The sequence below is a fragment of the Scylla paramamosain genome, chromosome 1, assembly GCF_035594125.1.
Source record: "Scylla paramamosain isolate STU-SP2022 chromosome 1, ASM3559412v1, whole genome shotgun sequence".
NCBI classification, from domain to species: Eukaryota; Metazoa; Arthropoda; class Malacostraca; order Decapoda; family Portunidae; genus Scylla; species Scylla paramamosain.
The window spans coordinates 7,905,001-7,924,738 of record NC_087151.1 but is presented as its reverse complement, the minus strand read 5'-3'; the positions used below and the strand labels follow the sequence as shown (position 1 = coordinate 7,924,738).

The 19,738-nt window shown below is 45.9% G+C and overlaps 1 protein-coding gene across 1 annotated transcript in view; it reads left to right on the top strand.

Annotated features, from left to right (window-relative positions):
* LOC135098861 (glutamate receptor-interacting protein 2-like) overlaps positions 1-19,738 on the top strand; it is a 138,980-nt gene that overhangs the window by 10,002 nt on the left and 109,240 nt on the right. Inside the window, exon 3 of the mRNA XM_064001290.1 lies at positions 103-488. Within this exon, the coding sequence (XP_063857360.1) occupies positions 103-488 (386 nt within the window). The remainder of the gene's footprint in view (positions 1-102; positions 489-19,738) is intronic.

Below are 19,738 nucleotides of genomic sequence, written 5' to 3'. Positions count from 1 at the left end.
TCTCTCTCTCTCTCTCTCTCTCTCTCTCTCTCTCTCTCTCTCTCTCTCTCTCAGCCTCCTCGCACCCCATTTTTACCTCCATTTCTTTTTTCTCTTCCTCAGGTTGACCTCTCCGCCCGCCACCTCCTCCTGCGCCTCCCTCAGCAGCCACGAGCCGCCGCCCACTCCACCCTCCTCCTGCAACTCCTCTTTCCACTTGGACGGCCCCTCCACCACCACGCCCACGCCCACGCGCCGCCGCCGCCCATCTGACAGTAGCCTGGACAGTGAGGGCGCACACGTGGTTCATGTGGGGGCGGCGGGGCTGGAGATGGGAGGGATGCACGGGCGGGGGTGGCAGCGCGAGGAGCGGGAGGTGGTGCTGAGGGGCGTGGGCGGCAGCGGGCGGCGGGCGGTGGTGCGGGAGAGTGTGAGGATGTCTCAGTGCGTGGTGTGGGAGTGTCTGTCGCTTCCTATCCTCGGCAGACGGAAAGCACAGCGCAAAGAGGGTGAGTGTTCAGCTACTGCTACTACTTCTGCTACTACTGGTGCTACTATTACTATTTCTACTTGATTGCTTACCATGGTATCGGTCTCGTGACGGTCACGGATTTCTATCTTTCTCTTTAGTAAGTGTGACGATGATGACTTCTGGTGTTTCTGTTACCACTCTCCAATCAGTCAGGTGTCGTGTCGTTAGTGTGGGTGGTGCCCCTTATCTGTCATGGTCTGGCCTTCCTCTTGTTCCCGACCATGATGTTAGATGATCTATTATTTCCATTTTGTTTGTCTTTGTTTCTTTTTCTCTCCTTTTTTCCTGTCATATTTTTTTCCATGGTGTATCCAAAGAATTTTTATTATTGTTCTTTGATTTTGTTATGTGATATACGTTTAATTGTCATTCTCCGTAATACTACTTCTTTGATTATCCTACACACATATCTTATGATTAACACTTTTACTACCATAGTTTGTTCAAATTATCATCACTAATTATCGCCTCCTAACGGATGAAGACAGGGAGCTCCTTATATTTTCACCGGTACGACAGATGGCTTTGCTGTTCTGATCTTGTGGAGTGTGAGTTGTAATGGAGGGCGGTTACCGGACTGGGGCGGGGATCATGTCTATAACTAAGAGCTATTTGCTTTTTAGGTACTGCTTCAGATGACAAAGGTTCCAGGCCAATCCAGAAAGTAATAAATCAAGGGGAACGAGGTCGGTGCCTCGCGGTGGCTGTATAAGTCTGCATTTAGTTCTAGTTCCGCCTACAGGGGATAGGCGGATGTGTACTTATGCATGAGTGACTGGGCGGCTTGTGGTTGGAGGCGAGTACAGTGCCAAGTGGGCGAGAACTGTAAGAACATAAGAAAATAAGGGAAGCTGTAAGAAGACATCAGGCCACCAACACGTAGCAGTCCCTGTATACTGTTCTTCCACTTAGCACTCTGCTATGTACGTCCATGAGAGTGTTGAATGCCCCTCCATGTCATCCGTGTTAAACAGACGGAGGTGTAGGGAGCGGGAACATCTTTTTTGGGCTAAGTAGTCAGGCCGATGTTGAATTATCTTCCAATTCATCTGTTCTGCGCAAGGCAGATGGTGCTAGGGAACGTGGATATCTCAGGGCGGCAGTAGTCATATCGGCGAGGTGGTTGACTCCGCGCTCATGTATTGCCTGGTGATGTGATGCCTTGCGCCAGGTGGGGATTCCCGTGAAGACTCTGGCGTTGTCGAGGGCTGGGTCTTTACGAGGGTGAGGAGAGAAGCCTTAAGGGCGATGGCTGGGAGGACGCTGTGTGGTTTGATGTCACCGGCGTCCCGCAAGGCGTCTCTGAACAGACTTACATTTGTAACATACTATTAGATATAACCACGATACCTCTAGTCAGTTTAAATTTAGACACCACATAGTATCAATTGAATTAAATGCGTCATTTTGTTTTTTTTTTTATAATTTTTATTGATTTTTATTTATTTTCTTTAATTTAAAATACATTGATATTTGAACTCATATTTTCAAAACAGATGGACATATTTCAGTCCCCTCCCTAATGAAGATCAACCTTTCCTTAATGAATTCATCCTATGGCCAGTTGTCTCAGATTTCAGATTCATGTAATAACTCACAAAAAAATCATATATATATATATATATATATATATATATATATATATATATATATATATATATATATATATATATATATATATATATATATATATATATATATATATATATATAATTTATTTTTTTCGTCCTATTTAGGGAAGTTTCACTTTTTACCAAACTTCTTATTACAAAAATAAATAAATAAAATACTAAGATTACCTAAGTGAACTGAAAAAAAAAATGTGTATGTATGTGCATTTTTCATTTTACCTTATGCACGTACGTTGTGTTATTAATCAAGATATCACCTTTAGCTATCATTGGAAACACACCGAGAAAACCTGTGAGTGAATTGTAATGAAAGTGGGGTCTCGTGTATGATATGTGTTATTATTTTGTCGCGGTTTGCAATTTTTAACAGGTAACTTTCGTCAACTGATCTCGTAAAAGTGACGTATGTGGTTGTGAGGCAGAGTGGCGGAGGGAAGGCTGGTGTGTGTGTGGGGGGGGGGGGGGGGCGTGTGTGTGTGTGCGCGCGCGCATATTAGAAGCAGCATGCTCGCGATAAAACCAGAAGGAAGAGGAGGAGGAGGAGGAGGAGAGGAGGAGGAGGAGGAGGAGGAGGAGGAGGAGGGACGTGATCGACAGACGTGGAATGCATGTGCTATTGTACGAGTCAAGGAAAAAGAAGAAGGAAAAAAAAGAAGAGGAAGAAAAAAAAGAAGAAGAGGGGCGTGCATTGAAGAAGCGTAAGGAATTATTAATAGCACAAATATTGATAAAGTGACATGTGCTTCCTGCCTCGATAACCTTAAATACCGCATCCAAGAAATTGAAAATATGTGAATGGGAAAAATATTAGACGTGGTAAAAGTGATTTGATGGATGTACGGTTCTTGGTGGTGATTGTGGTGGCGGTGCTAGTGCCGGTGGTGGTGGTAGTGGTGATGATGGTGGTGGTTTTTCCGTGTTTCCTTTACTGTTCCTGTTGATAAAGGAATAAAAAAAAGGAAAACAAAGAAATTAAAGATATAAAATAAAAAGCGATCATTATTTTGCACATTTTTTTTTAGTGCTTCCTTCTTGATGTGTGTGTGTGTGTGTGTGTGTGTGTGTGTGTGTGTGTGTGAAACAGAGATAGAGAGAGGGGGCGATTCACACATAGCACATACCCTCATTGCCACACACACACACACACACACACACACACACACACACACACACACACATAGTACGTACGTTTGCGTGCTATGGGTTTTCACGTGAATTGGCTGCGTGCCCACGTGGGACATCCCGGTTTACGCGCGCGCACACACACACACACACACACACACACACACACACACACACACACACACACACACACACACACACCAAGAAGGAAAGGAGAGAGAGAGAGAGAGAGAGAGAGAGAGAGAGAGAGAGAGAGAGAGAGAGAGAGAGAGAGAGAGAGAGAGAGAGAGAGAGACGTTCGCTACTCTTACTGTCGTTTTTACCTCCCCCTATATCTGCCTCCCCTTTCCTCCACCTTCTCTCCCTCTCTCCTCCCTCCCTTGCCTCTTGAGGGGAGGAGACTAAAGTGTGGACTGAGATTGCGGCGATGCGGTGCTGAGGGGGAACTTAAGTGGCGATGATGGTGGTGGTGGTGGTGGCGAAGGTGGAAGAAGGTGCCATACATGCTTTCGTACGTACGTACATACATACATACGCGTACATACATACATACGTTCATACATACATGCATACGTACATAAATTCATGAGTGCATTAATTGTTGTGTGTGTGTGTATGTATGAGAGAGAGAGAGAGAGAGAGAGAGAGAGAGAGAGAGAGAGAGAGAGAGAGAGATTTTATTAATTTGTCTTCATTTGTAAGGCTTCTTTACTTATTCTTGATCTATTTTTTTTTTTATATGTTAAAATTTTCACCCTTTCCATTATTTACTTCATTGTATTTCCTGCTTTCAGTTATTTTTCTAATTTTATCATTCCTCCTCCTCCTCCTCCTCCTACAACTAATGTTTGTCACTCAACAGCTGTCAGATAAGGACCTCTCTCTCTCTCTCTCTCTCTCCTCTCTCTCGTCTCTCTCCTCTCTCTCTCTCTCTCTCTCTCTCTCTCTCTCTCTCTCTCTCTCTAATCCTGCGTTAATCCTCCCTTCCCCTCCTCAAACCAATACGGAGTCACATTTCGCGGTGATGAGAGAGAGAGAGAGAGGGAGGAAGGAAGAAAGAAACACTAAGGAACACAAATGAAGAACAAACATTGAAAGTGGGAGGGTTCACTCTGATAACCAAGAAAGAAGAGACAATAAGAGAAAAGCTGTGGAGAGTTTTACCACCAGCGAGGAAGGAAGCTACACTAAGAAACACAAACGAAGAACAAACAGCAGAGAGTGTGGCGAAGTGTGAAGAAAGAACAAGAAAAAAAAAAAAAGAAGGAAAGAGAGATATGGAAGATTTTACCAGTTATATATTATCTCCATCACCACCATCAACATCACCTCCATCACCACCACTACTATCACCATCAGTACGTAGCGTCATCATCCACACCATCACCACTACACCATCACCAGTACCGCCACCACAACATCAAAGATACGTAGTGAAGGTATCTTTATGGCAAACTATTAATCTCTCTCTCTCTCTCTCTCTCTCTCTCTCTCTCTCTCTCTCTCTCTCTCTCTCTCTCTCTCTCTCTCTCTCTGAAAAACTTACACCTAATAAATGACAGCAACGGGTTGGGGAGAGAGAGAGAGAGAGAGAGAGAGAGAGAGAGAGAGAGAGAGAGAGAGAGAGAGGTCTTTGAATCTAGTAAATACTGTGGGTTACCAACGTTGATTACTTCATGAAAAAGGAGGAGGAAGAAGAGAAGATGATAATGAGGAGGAGAGAAAAAACAAGGAGGAGGAGGAAGAAGAAGAGAAAGAAGTGATGATGGCGGAATAGGAGAGAGAGGGAAAAATGTTAAGGAGCAAAAATGAAACAGAGGAAGAAACTAGTAAGGGGAAAAAAGTTCAAGTCGTCATTACCTTCAGATTTTTTTTCCCATCATTAGGGTTGAAAGGCCTAGGTGGGAAATTTTGGCCCTCTAGGCATAGAGGAAAAAATTAGGAAAAGAGCCAGACACTCAGCTTTTTACTTCAGATTTCTTGGACACACACACACACACACACACACACACACACACACACACACACACACACACACACACACACACACACACACACACACACACACACACACACACACACACACACACACACGTAAATTACAGTTTTCTTTTCATTGCAACTTTGTGAGAGAGAGAGAGAGAGAGAGAGAGAGAGAGAGAGAGAGAGAGAGAGAGAGAGAGAGAGAGAGAGAGAGAGAGAGAATTACAACTACTACTCCTTCTACTGTTACCACTACTACTACTACTATTACTACTACTACTACTACTACTACTACTACTACTACTACTACTACTACTACTATCATACCCACAAGATGAGCCACTGAATGTAAATAACCATAATGTCTTCCTGGTTGGTTGCTACACACACACACACACACACACACACACACACACACACACACACACCTTACCCATCAGAGCTCCCATCTCTCTCTCTCTCTCTCTCTCTCTCTCTCTCTCTCTCTCTCTCTCTCTCTCTCTCTCTCTCTCTCTCTCTCTCTCTTTTCTATACGCACTGCCAACGCCTGTCATTACTGTACGTTCCCTCCACACACACACACACACACACACACACACACACACAGACACACACATAGAGCGTCAAAACGTCACACTTCATCACTTCTATATGTTATCATCTCTTCCTCCTCCTCCTCCTCCTCCTCCTCTTCCTCCTCCTCCTCCTCCCCCTTTTCATTATATCGTCCTCCTCTTCTCTTCCTTTTCTTATCCATCTCTGGCACACTACGCTCTCTTTTGTTTATTAGATGCGTTACCTTCACTTCCTTTCTTCTTCTTGTACCTCCTCCTCCTCCTACTCCTCCTCCTCCTCCTCCTCCTCCTCCTCCTCCTCCTCCTCCTCCTCCTCCTCCTTTTCCTCGTGGCACCTGGCATCTGTATCCTTCAGTGCCACGTGTGCTAATTTTTAACTATGCTAGGGGAGGAAACTCTCTCTCTCTCTCTCTCTCTCTCTCTCTCTCTCTCTCTCTCTCTCTCTCTCTCTCTCTCTCTCTCTCTCTCTCTGCGTGTGTTTGTGTGTGGGTGTGTTTTGTCGTTATCACAGTTATAATTGTCAATATTACTGATATTAATATTGGCATCATCATTTCGGAAACTCTCTCTCTCTCTCTCTCTCTCTCTCTCTCTCTCTCTCTCTCTCTCTCTCTCTCTCTCTGTCTGTCGAGTAGCGCGCACCCCAACAGATTCTTTGCTGAAATCACGACTATAGTGTTGGTGATCCCCTGCCTCTTAACCTCCGCGTGGTCGAGAGGGGCGCCGACTTCCCGTAAGGCTTCAGTTCCGCCACTCTGAAATGTTACTGCTGGCGGTGTTTTGACCAGGAGTGATGCTGTTGGTCTTAATGGTGATTGATAGAAGGGCAAGCCTAAAACTAAATGTAACCGTGTACCAGAGTTGAAGTTAGTAGGTAGTTGTAAATTTAAATGATGTATGAGTGTTTCAAATGTTTCAAAATGTTCTTGTTGTTGTTGTTGTTGTTGTTGTTGTCATCATTGTCTGTTATTACTATCTACCATTACTAATACGTACTAATATATCACCACCACCACCACCACCACCACTATGATCATTATTATCACCTCAATCACCTCCACGCTTGCCATGACCCCTCTTCTCGCCCTCTGCCCTCCCATGATCTTTTAGGCTTAAGTATTGGGCATCAGGAGAGACTAGAGAGGGGCGGGAGGAAGAGAGTGTGAGGTGTGAATGGTGGTGAAGGAGTATTAGCGTGTGTGTGTGTGTGTGTGTGTGTGTGTGTGTGTGTGTGTGTGTAAATGTATTAGATTTGCTGCTTTCGTCAGAGAGAGAGAGAGAGAGAGAGAGAGAGAGAGAGAGAGAGAGAGAGAGAGAGAGAGCGTGGCATTGAGAAAGAAAGGAAGAACTGTAAGACTAGAATGAAGAAATTAGATATACCATTGAACACATCGTAGAAAGAGACTGAAGGAAGAAGACCGAAGGAAGGAAGTAAACAGAGAGGGAAGGAATGAAGGAAATAAGTTGAAATACGAGGAAACTCAGATATAGATTTAGATGACAGACAAAAAAAAAATAAGAGGAAGTTTTGAATGGAGAGAGGAGAGAGAAAAAATAGTGATGCTGGAAAGAAGCAGGAAGTAGAAGAGATTGATGAAATATGAAAGGAGGGAAGGGAAGGAGGGATGAAGGATAGGTTAGGGAGGGAGGAATGGTAGGTTTGGAAGGGAAGGTAGGGAGGGAGGGAAGGGAGAAGAGGATAGGCAGGTAAGGAAGGGAAGGATGGGAAAGGAGAGGCTGGAAGAGGCAACAGTCACGGCAGTCCTTATTAGGAAAGTGAGGCTAAGAGAGAGAGAGAGAGAGAGAGAGAGAGAGAGAGAGAGAGAGAGAGAGAGAGAGAGAGAGAGAGAGAGAATGTTAGCCTACATAAACCAATAATATCGACAACTGAGAGAAGGGTATGGTAGCGTGTGGCATTTCAACGTGAGTGAAGGGAATAAGGGTTGTAATCGGCTGTAGAGTTGATAGATATTTGCGTAGGTATGTTGCTTCTAAACGCCACATTAGTATTCGTGTTTGTATGATGTCAGGACGGGGAGATTTCCAAATGTTTATAATGAGGTGAGGAGCAAAGTAAATAGATGAACTTAACTTGAATCATTTATCGAGTCTGGAGAAATAAAACAGCTTCCTAGACCGCCCAGATACTTCATTACCTTCTCTGTATTGCCATTGTTTTCACGCACTTCATTCCCGAACTTCTGCTCTCCTCCACTCCAATCCTTTGTAGTCCAACCGTTCTCTTCAATAAACTTGTAAACTTGGCAGACTGAAGCACGTGTTAAACATTTCTGGTTCTCATAAGGAGTAATTTCAAATGCCACAGAGATGATTAGTTAGTTTCTCACCATTTTTATTCTTTACCCTCCATTAGTGCTGCAGAATCTGTTATCCTTGTCTTCCACTAGAGCAAATTCAAAATGCAGAGTTAAGTCACCGAGAGGTTTGAGAATACAACCTTTCATAAAGATAAGGGTGGGGACATGCATCATACCTACACGTTGCCTCGGCAGTCATCTCCGTGTGATTGGCTTAAAGCTTGTAATAAGTGGCATCCCTTACCGTGGGACGCAGGGCCACTGGGATATCAGGGTTTCCACAATTTGTTTACCTCAGACTTCCTCGGGCACCCATTCAGCAACCAACCTGAGGGACCGGTAACCCTCTAGGTGAGCTGTGCCTTGACTGCCCCTGCCTGGATTCGAACCGGGGACCGAAGATTTATAGCCAGGCGAGCTGCTGGTATTTGATGACTGACATATTGAAAAATCGTTATCAAGTCTTCTAAAATAATATGTTGTAAGTTTATATTTAGTCATCTATTTTAAATGGTAGAGAAGAATTGCGTAAAGATTGACTAGATGAAAAATAATAGTGAATTCTTATAGAAAAAAATATCGTATGAGTTTATATACGCTCACTTCCCACTTTTTATTGGTGGAGAAGAATGATTTGTTTATTAGCTTCTTCAAAAAAAAAAAAAAAAAAAGTATTATGATCACTTTAGTTATTATTGTTCTTGAGTTCTCTAAAAAAGAAAAAAAAAAGTTCTCTTAAAAAATCACTCTTCCCGGTTTTTCAATGGCCAAGAATTATATGATGATTAACCTCTCGAAAAATAAAACACCACGTACGTTACCATTCTTGTTAAGTCAGCCCCAAAAAAAATGTTTCGTAAGTTTAAATTCACTTTCCTCCCAGTCTTTTTATTGTTGGGATGAGGAGGATTACGTAAGTTACCCATACAGTGTCAGACTGTATGGGTAACTTACACCAGGTAACTACCAGGTAAAGAGTTAAGGCAGCGTGACAGGAGGAGAAGGAGTAAGAGAGGAAGGTGTTGGTTTACGGAAAATTATGTGGTTACTAGCTTTTCTTCCCAAATACTCTCTCTCTCTCTCTCTCTCTCTCTCTCTCTCTCTCTCTCTCTCTCTCCTCTCTCTCTCTCTCTCCTCTCTCTCTCTCTCCTCTCTCTCTCGTTTCCGTTTCCTCCTTCCCTTCCTATCTGTTTCAAGGGAGAAGTTTCAGGCCATTTTCAAAACTAAATTAACTTCTTTTCGGAAATAATCTTCCTTTTTTTCTCCCCTTTTCTTATTATGGAGAGGCAAATTTGCGGTCATGAATCTCTCTCTCTCTCTCTCTCTCTCTCTCTCTCTCTCTCCTCTCTCTCTCTCCTCTCTCTCCTCTCTCTCTCTCTCTCTCTCTCTCTCATGTGGTCAGGTTACACGCTCCCTTGGTGACGTCACATTCTTCCTTCTCCCTTTTCCTCCCCTCCTTGTCCTCTCCTTTAAGTACAACCTCTCCCCTCCTCTCCTCCCTTCCTCCTCGTCTTCTCTTTCTCTTCCTAATACTCTTGTTTCATTCCCATCCTCCCCCGTCTCCTCTGCTCGCTTTCTCCTCCTCCTCCTCCTCCTCCTTCTCCTCCTCCTCCTCCTCCTCCTCCTCCTCTTCTTCCTCTTGTTCTCGGCAACCCTTTCCTTCCTCTCACATTCCTGTACCTCGTCAGATGAGCGGCCTCTGTTTCCTGTTGTTGTTGTTGTTTTTGTTGCTGTTGTTGTTGTTGCTGTTGTTGTTGTTGCTGCTGCTGCTGATGATGTTGTTGTTGTTGTTGTTGTTGTTGTTGTTGTTGTTGTTGTTGTAGTTGTTGTTTGTGTTTGTAGTAGTAGTTGTAGCTGTTGTTGTTGTTGTTGTTGTTGTTCTTGTTCTTGTTGTTCTTGCTGTTTTCCTTCTTTTCTTCTTCTTCTTTTTGTTCTTGTTCTTCTTGTTCTTCTTTTTATAGGATATTATTATGATGGTGCTTATAACTAACCGGTGGGGATCAAATTATAATACTTATGAAGGAATAGTGAACGAAATCTGTAAGAGAAAATACATGAATGAAGGAGAGAACTTGAGTAATGGTGACGGCAAGAAAACAATAGTGACTCGAGAGCTGAAAAGTGAGATTCTGAAAGTTAAATAATGATGATAAGTGCTTTGAAGATAATGGTGAGATTGGGGATGGTGATAATGGTGATAAAAGAAATGCAACAGTGGTGACATAGTGGTGAGGTAGACGACAATACTAATAGTGGTGAAATTAATAAAATGAAAATATTAATCAATAGTAGTGATATGCGATTTTTTTTTCCCTCTCTCTTTTATTGTGTTTCCTATTTATTTATCCTCCTCCTCCTCCTACTACTACTACTACTCCTCCTCCTCCTCCTCCTCCTCCTCCTCCTCCTCCTCCTCCTCCTCCTCTAGAAGATCAGTAAGGGTGCTCCTGACGTGGACATTTCATCAATGCAAAGTTCATCACTACATTCAATCCTTCATCCCTGTCACTGGTAAACTCAGCAAATTCCTACCCGTTTCTGTTTTTCCTCTCCTTCTCAACCATTTCAAGACAGAAGTTTCGCGTTATTTCCGGAACTATATTGACTTCTGTTTTTTTTTTTTTTTTTATCGATTTCTTGAATCAAGTTTGAAGGCGTATTAGCAAATTCTCCTCTCCTCAGTTAATGAAGCCATCCGTGCATCGCAAAATGAACCGTGCACAGACAAACAGATTATTGAAGAGTTGAACGTCTGTGTCAGTTAATTTGTACCTGTTGATTTCTTTTAATACTTACGTAAGGTAGAGATATTACTACTTTGTACCATTTCTTTTTTTTTTCTTTAGCCTTCAGTTGAAATGTTGCTTTTCATCCGTAGGTCAGTAGATTTACTACTACTACTATTGCTACTGCTACTGCTACTACTACTACTACTACTACTACTACTAGTAGTAGTAGTGTGTGTGTGTGTGTGTGTGTGTGTGTGTGTGTGTGACTTCTTATAATGCGTATATCTAAATATAGGTCTGCCCTCCCACTCTCCCTCCCGCTCAAACGTTCTCTCTCTCTCTCTCTCTCTCTCTCTCTCTCTCTCTCTCTCTCTCCTCTCTCTCTCTCTCTCTCCCTCTCTCTCTCTCTCCTCTCTCTCTCTCAAGTGCCAAGAGAGGAGAGGAAGGAAAGACGTGATAGATTATTCTAATTTTTCATTCGTTTTGTAACCTATTTTCGCCTCTCTCTCTCCTCTCTCTCTCTCTCTCTCTCTCTCCCTCTCTCTCTCTCTCCTCCTCCCTCTCTCTCTCTCTCTCTCCTCTCTCTCTCTCTCTCAGCTCCTCCTCTTCCTCCTCCTCATTCTCTTCCTCCTCCTCCTTACCGACTTACCATATACGCATGTTAGATCATTAATATTTATGCTTCCGTGTGTGTGTGTGTGTGTGTGTGTGTGTGTGTGTGTGTGTGTGTGTGTGTGTGTGTGTGGTTCTGTAATTCTTTAGCCTTGTTTTCTATGTTACTGTTTTATTCATTCACTTATATATTTATCTATTCATTTGCTAAGCATTATTATTAATATTATTATTGTTGTTACTACTACTACTACTACTACTACTACTACTTCTTCTACTACTACTACTACTAATACTACTACTACTACTACTACTACTACTACTACTACTACTACTTCTACTACTTCTGCTATTACTAATGCTACTACTACTACTACTAGATTTTTTTAAAGTTTTCTTAAGATTATAATTTTTGTATAGAGAGAGAGAGAGAGAGAGAGAGAGAGAGAGAGAGAGAGAGAGAGAGAGAGAGAGAGAGAGAGAGAGAGAGGAGAGAGAGAGAGAGAGAGAGAGGAGAGAGAGAGAGAGAGGAGAGGAGAGAGAGAGAGAGAGAGAGAGAGATTCCTGCATTGAATTCACGAAGCATACTTGCTGACACTTTCATTCATGCAATAAAGTTAATGCAATAAACTCTTTCCCCTGAGCATGAATAAATGTGTCTTCAGTTTGGTGAAAGTACAACATTCTCTAGTTCTCAGCAGTTCCCCCTGTAATTTGTGAAGAAAACTGGGATAGTCCTCATTTACAGAAAATAGTTCTTTATGAGTAACTAAAGAAAATTTGAGTCTTGGGATTGAAGTTGTTGCGGGGTACGGAATTGTCTCATTATGAAGGGATAAGGAGAGTAAGGGTGTCCATTGTCTGCTATGTGACCTTGCTGTAGAAGTATGTGGGCAGTTGAGCTATTCCTAAGCTCCTGATGTATAATAGGGTGGTCCATGAGACTGTCCCTTTTCACTAAGGGTCGACGGGCTGAGAGTGTGTATGGTGTGTGAGTGTGTGGAGCTTTGTCTGGGTCACCCCGTGTGGGATTTCTGGCCTGATATATACGTATGTAGAAAGACAGATGGATTTGTTTATTTATTTATTTTTCATAATTTATTTTTCATTCTTTTAATTATAATCAATGAGAATACATGTTTCATCTTTACAATAATTAAATCTGATATTATGCTGTATGAGCGTTTCGATGTTGCGATGCCGTACACTCATCCAGAGAACACTTGTTATTACCTCGCAAGTGTCATGCAGTGGCCACCTGTGTCCAGTGTGCCTTTGATTACAGTGTAAGTATCTGTGGTGAGCATTCCTGATACCGGAGGACCTTGGTTACCTTCAGACTTTGTTATATTACTTTTGATAAATAGTGTATAAAATTGTTAGTCAGAAGTGTTTCATTATTAATGTTTAGTGTGTAAGGTTGTTAGTCAGGAAAGTGCCGATTAAAAAAAAAAAAAAAAAAAAGCTTAATATGTGAGATTGTCAGTCAGGAATGTTTGATTTTGATGTTTAATGTGTAAGGTTGTCAGTTAGGAAAGTACTTATTTATATTCTTATTATATTCTATTTCATTTCATTATTATCTTATTTTTTTTATGGTACCAGCACATCACATCGCTGGGTGGTTGCGCGGGACATCAGGCAGGACAGACACAGCCGCAGGTGACAGGCAGCATTGGATAGAACACATAGATTTTCACACAACCACCACGCGTTGCTGTGAGAAAGAGTCACACACTGTCAATGTCACTAGCATTAGGCATAGTCGTGAAAGTCGATGATAAAGTTTGGCAGTGATTTATACGACCTGAGTGTGTGGTCGGTGACAAGTCCCATCTGTGAGAGTAACAATAACTACTCGCTGATCCGTGAGCACCTTAGCAATATGAAGCGGATGCGAGAGTCAATCTGCTAAGTGACTGGCGAAACCGTGACTTATGCTTTTGTTACCCTTTGAGTACTGGAGAGATACAGGCCCGTATTCAGAAACGCTTTACTCTCTCACCACGACTATTTCACAGGCCACAGAGTTGATTAACCGGGTTCTGAAAAGTGTTTTTCCTGATAATAACATAGAAATCTTGTCAATTTATCTCACTAGAACCATAAAAACACCCTTAAAAACCTGTGTAACTTCAACAAGAGCTTTTTTTTTTAAGTAGTGGAGATGTGGCGCAGAAGTGTTTCAGAATGTCGTCCAAAGAGGTGTGAAGTGAATGAGGTGGAGAGTCTCACCAGCTTCAGCACACTGGTGTCAGCAGACAGGTCATGACAAGCACTGAAGTCTTACACGTGTCTGTTAAAGGGACGTGACGTGAGTGACCTGTGGTTATTTTGCTCACTCATCTCCTCCTCCTCCTCCTCCTCCTCCTCCTCCTCCTCCTCCTCCTCCTCCTCCTCCTCCTCCTCCTCCTACACCACTCACTCCGCGTCTAGTTGCTAATGGCCTTTCTTCCTTGTTATTTTTTTTTCTTTTTTTACCTGTCTCTTTTTTTTAAGTCTTCCCCCTCCGTGTTCTTATTTTTGTTACCATAATGTTAAGGCCTTGCTTGTTTATTTCTTCTTCATTGGCAGAAATGTAAAACAAACAAAGAAACACACACACACACACACACACACACACACACACACACACACACACACACACACACACACACACACACACACACACACACACACACAAACACACACACACACACACACACACACACACACACACACACACACACACACAAATTCCTATACAAAAAAAAGGTTTCCCTGAGTTTGGTTCAGCGGAATTCTCCTTCCCTCCTCCTCCTCTCTCCTCCTCCTCCTCCTCCTCCTCCTCCTCTTCCTCCTCCTCTTCCTCTTCCCCCCTCCTCCTCCTCCTCCTCCTCTTTCTAGGTATGTATTGTACACTGCGAACGTCACAAGGATGAAAAGGACGAGAAGAAAGAGGAGGAGGAGGAGGAGGAGGAGGAGGAGGAAAAGAAGAAGACGAAGAAAAATGGCGACACTAAGTATAAAAAGATTAAATTACAGAAACAAATTAGGTGTCGTCACCCTCACGTGTGTGTGTGTGTGTGTGTGTGTGTGTGTGTTGTCGTGCTTGTGTGGTTGTTAGCTAGTTGTGTGAACGAGTGAATGAGCGAGACTTGTGTGAGGCATGAATACGTGTATGAGTGAACGAGCTAGGCTTCAGTCATAAGTGTTAAGTTGAAGTGCGCGGCCTGGCGCCGAGAGATCACCTACCTCCAGCCTTCTGTTCACACCTTCTGTGAATAAACACCTGCACTGTTACCTGCGTTTCCTGTGCCCCTGCTGGTCAAGAGTCGAACATGGCGCAGTGAGTAGGATCAGGACAAGGCTGCAGTGGGTACGGCGCAGAATGGAGAAGCAGTTGGAGGCGCTGGCTGCCCTGCTAGCGCGACAGTCGGAGCAGAGTCAGGCTCTGCTAGCGCGACAGTCGGAGCAGAGTCAGGCTCGCGAGGAGCGTTTAACCCAGCTGCTGGAGAGAGTGGGGACACAAGCTCCCAGTCGCACCACGGCGAGCAATGAAGGCGAAACCACAGCCCGCAGCACGTCTACCCAGGGCGCGAGGTTCCCGACGTCCGCCACCATCATTCCTCACTTAACGGCGTCAGCATCTTTACGTGAGTTCGACACGTGGCGCCATAAGTTTGAAGGATACGTAACCCTCGCCAGGATAGACTGTCTCTCCCTGGCTGAGCAGAGGGCGGCACTCGCTGCTGTCCTAGACGACGAGTGGACCCGTACACTTCGCTACGGGATAAGCTTACCGAGAGACGCGGAGTTAAGAACCATCCTCGATGCAATGTGTGAGTACCTGCGAAGCCAGCGCAACATCATCATGGATAGAAGAGACTTCTACTCCCGCGTGCAAGAAACGCAAGAAGGTTTTGACGACTTTTTATGTGCTGTAAAGGAAATCGCCAATTTCTGTGACTTTTGCGACCAGTGCATAAACCATCAGCTGCGTGACAGAATTGTCGTTGGGACACGAGACGAAGTGGCTCTGAAACGCATGCTGGAAAACAAGAAACTCACCCTTGAAAACGCCATAGATATTTGCAGAGCATCAGAGAGCGCTAACCAGTGTAGTGCAGTACTAAGGGGCGGCTCTCACTCTTCGAGCCATGGTGTGAACGCTGTCTCGAACTACAGGAAGGGCAGTTTCGGGGGCTCAAGCCCCACGGGCTGTTATCGTTGTGGCAAAGATTGTCGCAGTGACAAAAGGGGATGCCAGGCAATAGATAAAGTGTGTCGTAACTGCGGGAAAAGAGGGCATTTTGCGAGTGTATGTCAGCAGACAGTGAGGAAACGACGAGGAGCTTCGAGGAGTTCCTCAACTGTCTCTCCTCATCGCGGTGCAGGCCCGAGGCGGGGAGCCAGTGCCAGTGTATACCAGCTCTTATCAGGCGTATACACAAAGACGGTGACGGCACGACCTGCGCCCCAGGTGCTCATTACCGCCACACATCCCGCTGGAAGAGACAAGATTACGTGGACTCCTGACTCTGGGGCCGAAACGACCGTTATTGGCCTCGACACGGCAACACTCCTTGGAATCCCGCCCTCCAGCTTGGCGCCCGCTGATGGTGATGGACTTTATGCTGCCGGTAATCACCCCCTCACCTGTGTAGGAACTTTCTCGTCGCACTTGCAACTGGGCGACAGGGAAGCTGAGACTGTTGTGAGCGTGGTGAAGGAGGTGAAGGGGGCGCTGCTTAGCTGGTACGATTCCATCGCTCTCGGAATCCTCCCCGAAGATTTTCCGGCTCAAATCCGACCGCTACGCAGGGAAGAACAGCACACCGGCAACAGCTCCATCAAGTACCCGACCGCCTCGCAGCCACCTCTATCTACGCCCACAGAAGTGATCAGCTGGCCTCATTCCTACGACCCAACGCCACAGCAGCGTGCGGGGCACGCTGCTGCTGTGATCAAGGCCTTTCCCAGCGTCTTCGAAGCAAAGGAAGGTTTACGTGCAATGGCTGGTGGATCCATGGCCATCGAGTTGACAGACGACGCTCGACCCTTCGCCGTAACAGCATCTCGTACAATCCCTTACAATTGGCGTGAAGAAATTAAGAGCCAGTTGGAAGAGCTGCTTAACAAGGGAATCATCGAGAGTGTGGACTACCCTACGGCATGGTGCCACCCCATCGTGCCTGTCCCAAAAAAGACATCTGGTGTAAGGCTGTGTGTTGACCTGACACGACTCAACCGTTACGTGAAGAGGCCCGTGTATCCAGTGCGCTCACCTCATGACGCCATCGCCTCGATCGGGACCGGAGCAGTTTGGTTCACCACTCTTGATGCCAAGATGGGGTATTTTCAAGTCCCCATTAGAGAAGAAGACCAGGATTTAACCTGCTTCATAACACCTTGGGGTCGGTACAAGTTTCGGCGAGCGGTTATGGGTCTCGTCTCGTCTGGAGACGAGTATAACCGTCGAGGAGACCAAGCTCTCGGCGACATACCTAACACCATCAAGATCGTGGACGACATCCTGGCCTATGACTCCACCTACAGTGCGCACTTAGCCCATGTCATTCAGATTGTGCGGCGGTGTGACCAGCACGGCATCACTCTCAACCCACAGAAGTTTACATTCGCGGAAAGAGTGGTAGATTACTGTGGTTACTCTGTTTCTGGACAAGGCTACACGACAGACTCAAAGAAAGTTAAGGCAATCTCTGACTTCCCACGACCACAGCACATCACCGACTTACGATCATTCATGGGTCTTACAAACCAGCTTGGAAGCTTTTCTCCTGCTGTGGCTGCAGCTGCACAACCCCTCAGAGATCTCTTACGCCCGAAGAACAGTTGGTGCTGGTCTCCTAACCATGAAGAGGCGTTTGAGAAGGTGAAACAGTGTCTCGTCAGCCCACCTGTCTTGGCATACTTCGACCCATCATTACCAACGATGCTACAGACTGACGCCTCAAGGATGCACGGATTTGGATTCGTTCTCCTGCAGAAGCACAGTGACCAGTGGAAGATGGTGCAATGCGGGTCAAGATTTGTTACAGACACAGAGAGCCGCTATGCAGTAATAGAGTTGGAAATGGCTGCAATCGTCTGGGCAGTCAGGAAATGTGGCACCTACCTGAAAGGACTCCCTCACTTCGATCTAGTGCTCGACCACCGCCCGCTGATACCTCTCCTCAATAGCAAGTTGTTGGGAGAAATAGAGAACCTGCGGCTGCAGCGCATGAGGGAGAAGCTTGCTCAGTATTCTTTCACAGCAAGCTGGCAAAAGGGATCGACACACTGTGTGCCCGACGCCCTCTCACGTGCTCCAGTACAGGACCCAGTGGAGGAAGAGGATGCTGCTACTTCTGGTGACCTCGACCCTCTCCACTCAGCGGTCATCTCAGCGTTATCTGCCACCAATGAGGACGGCGTCCGCTTAGCACCACTCCAGGATCAGACTGTGGAAATGGTACGTGCCGCAGCAGCAAGAGACGGGGAGTACTGCTTGCTCAAGAACGTCATCATCGAGGGCTTCCCTGATCATTGCCACGACCTCGATCACCGCTTGCGTACGTACTGGCCGGTGCGCAGTCTGCTGGCCGTAGACGACGACCTGGTGGTTTACGGGCCGAGGCTTCTTATTCCTCACAGCCTCCGCCGAGAAACACTAGAGCGACTCCATGACAGTCATCAGGGGATGGAGCGCACCAAGCGACGGGCCCGACAAACGGTGTACTGGCCTGGTATGGACAGAGACGTTGAGAACGTCGTTTCTGGATGCTCACTATGCCGTCCACTCCTACCAAGCCAAGCCAACGAACCTCTCTGGCAGGACACGGACACACCCAGCAGGGTGTTTGAGTCAGTTTCTGCAGACTACTTCCACGCAGCAGGCCGTACATACCTCGTGTATGTAGATCGCTTGTCTGGGTGGCCTCACGTGTCTGCATGCTCACGTCCAGCATCGGCTGATCAGCTCGTTCGTGTCCTTCGGGGTGTGTTCGCCGACACGGGCGTGCCTGTTCTCCTGAGGACTGACGGTGGACCGCAGTTCACTTCTTCATCGGTACGGCGCTTCCTGGCTCGATGGGGGGTGGAGCATCGTGTATCTTCACCTCATTATCCACGCTCCAATGGTCACGCCGAGGCAGCGGTCAAGTCCGTGAAGAAGCTGATCCTCACGACCACACAGCAGGGACACCTGGACGAGGATGCGTTCGCTCGCGGGTTGCTGGAACTGCGCAACACTCCGAGGGCGGAAGGGCGATCACCAGCACAAGTCCTCTTCGGTCATCCTATGAGGTCCTGTGTCCCGGCTCATCATCGCTCATACGCTCAGCAGTGGCAGCGCGCTGCTGATGAGTGCGACGCCAAGGCAGAGCGACTGAGGAAGAAAGCGAAACTTCGCCACGACGCGTCCGCCCGTACTCTTCCTCTCCTGCACCTCGGTGGCCACGTCGACGTTCAAGATCACACGACAGGCCTCTGGGATCGCCTGGGTGTCATCGTGGCTGTTGGGCGAAGGAGAGACTACCTCATCAAGATGGGCAGCGGTCGCGTGATGTGGCGTAATAGAAGACACCTACGCCCACACAGACCTCTTGCTCCCCTTCCTGTCGAGCAGCACACCGCTCATGGCGGTGCAGCGCTTCAGCATCAGGGTCACGAGGAACACCACCATCCCGGCAGCCCGGAGCATCAGGGTAACGGGGTACACCGTGGCCGAGAGCAACCAGAGCGTCGAAGCAGCCGACAGCGTAGGGAGCCGAGACGACTGCAGGTGCGGTGGCACCGTAGCACCTACGATTAGTCGTACGTGTTCATTGTACGCTGTGTTTGTTTTGTGTATATGTACCGTGTTTTCTGTACTTCAATCATTGTAACTTTGTTTCATGTGTTACGGTAGCCATAACAAAGATAAGGAATCTTCCTTATGTCTCGGGGGAGGTGTGTGGTTGTTAGCTAGTTGTGTGAACGAGTGAATGAGCGAGACTTGTGTGAGGCATGAATACGTGTATGAGTGAACGAGCTAGGCTTCAGTCATAAGTGTTAAGTTGAAGTGCGCGGCCTGGCGCCGAGAGATCACCTACCTCCAGCCTTCTGTTCACACCTTCTGTGAATAAACACCTGCACTGTTACCTGCGTTTCCTGTGCCCCTGCTGGTCAAGAGTCGAACAGTGCTATATGCATTAAAACTTACACGTGTCCTGTTACTTATCTCACTCGTTATTTTTCTTTATATCTTGTTCTCTCACTCCTTTCCCACTAACGA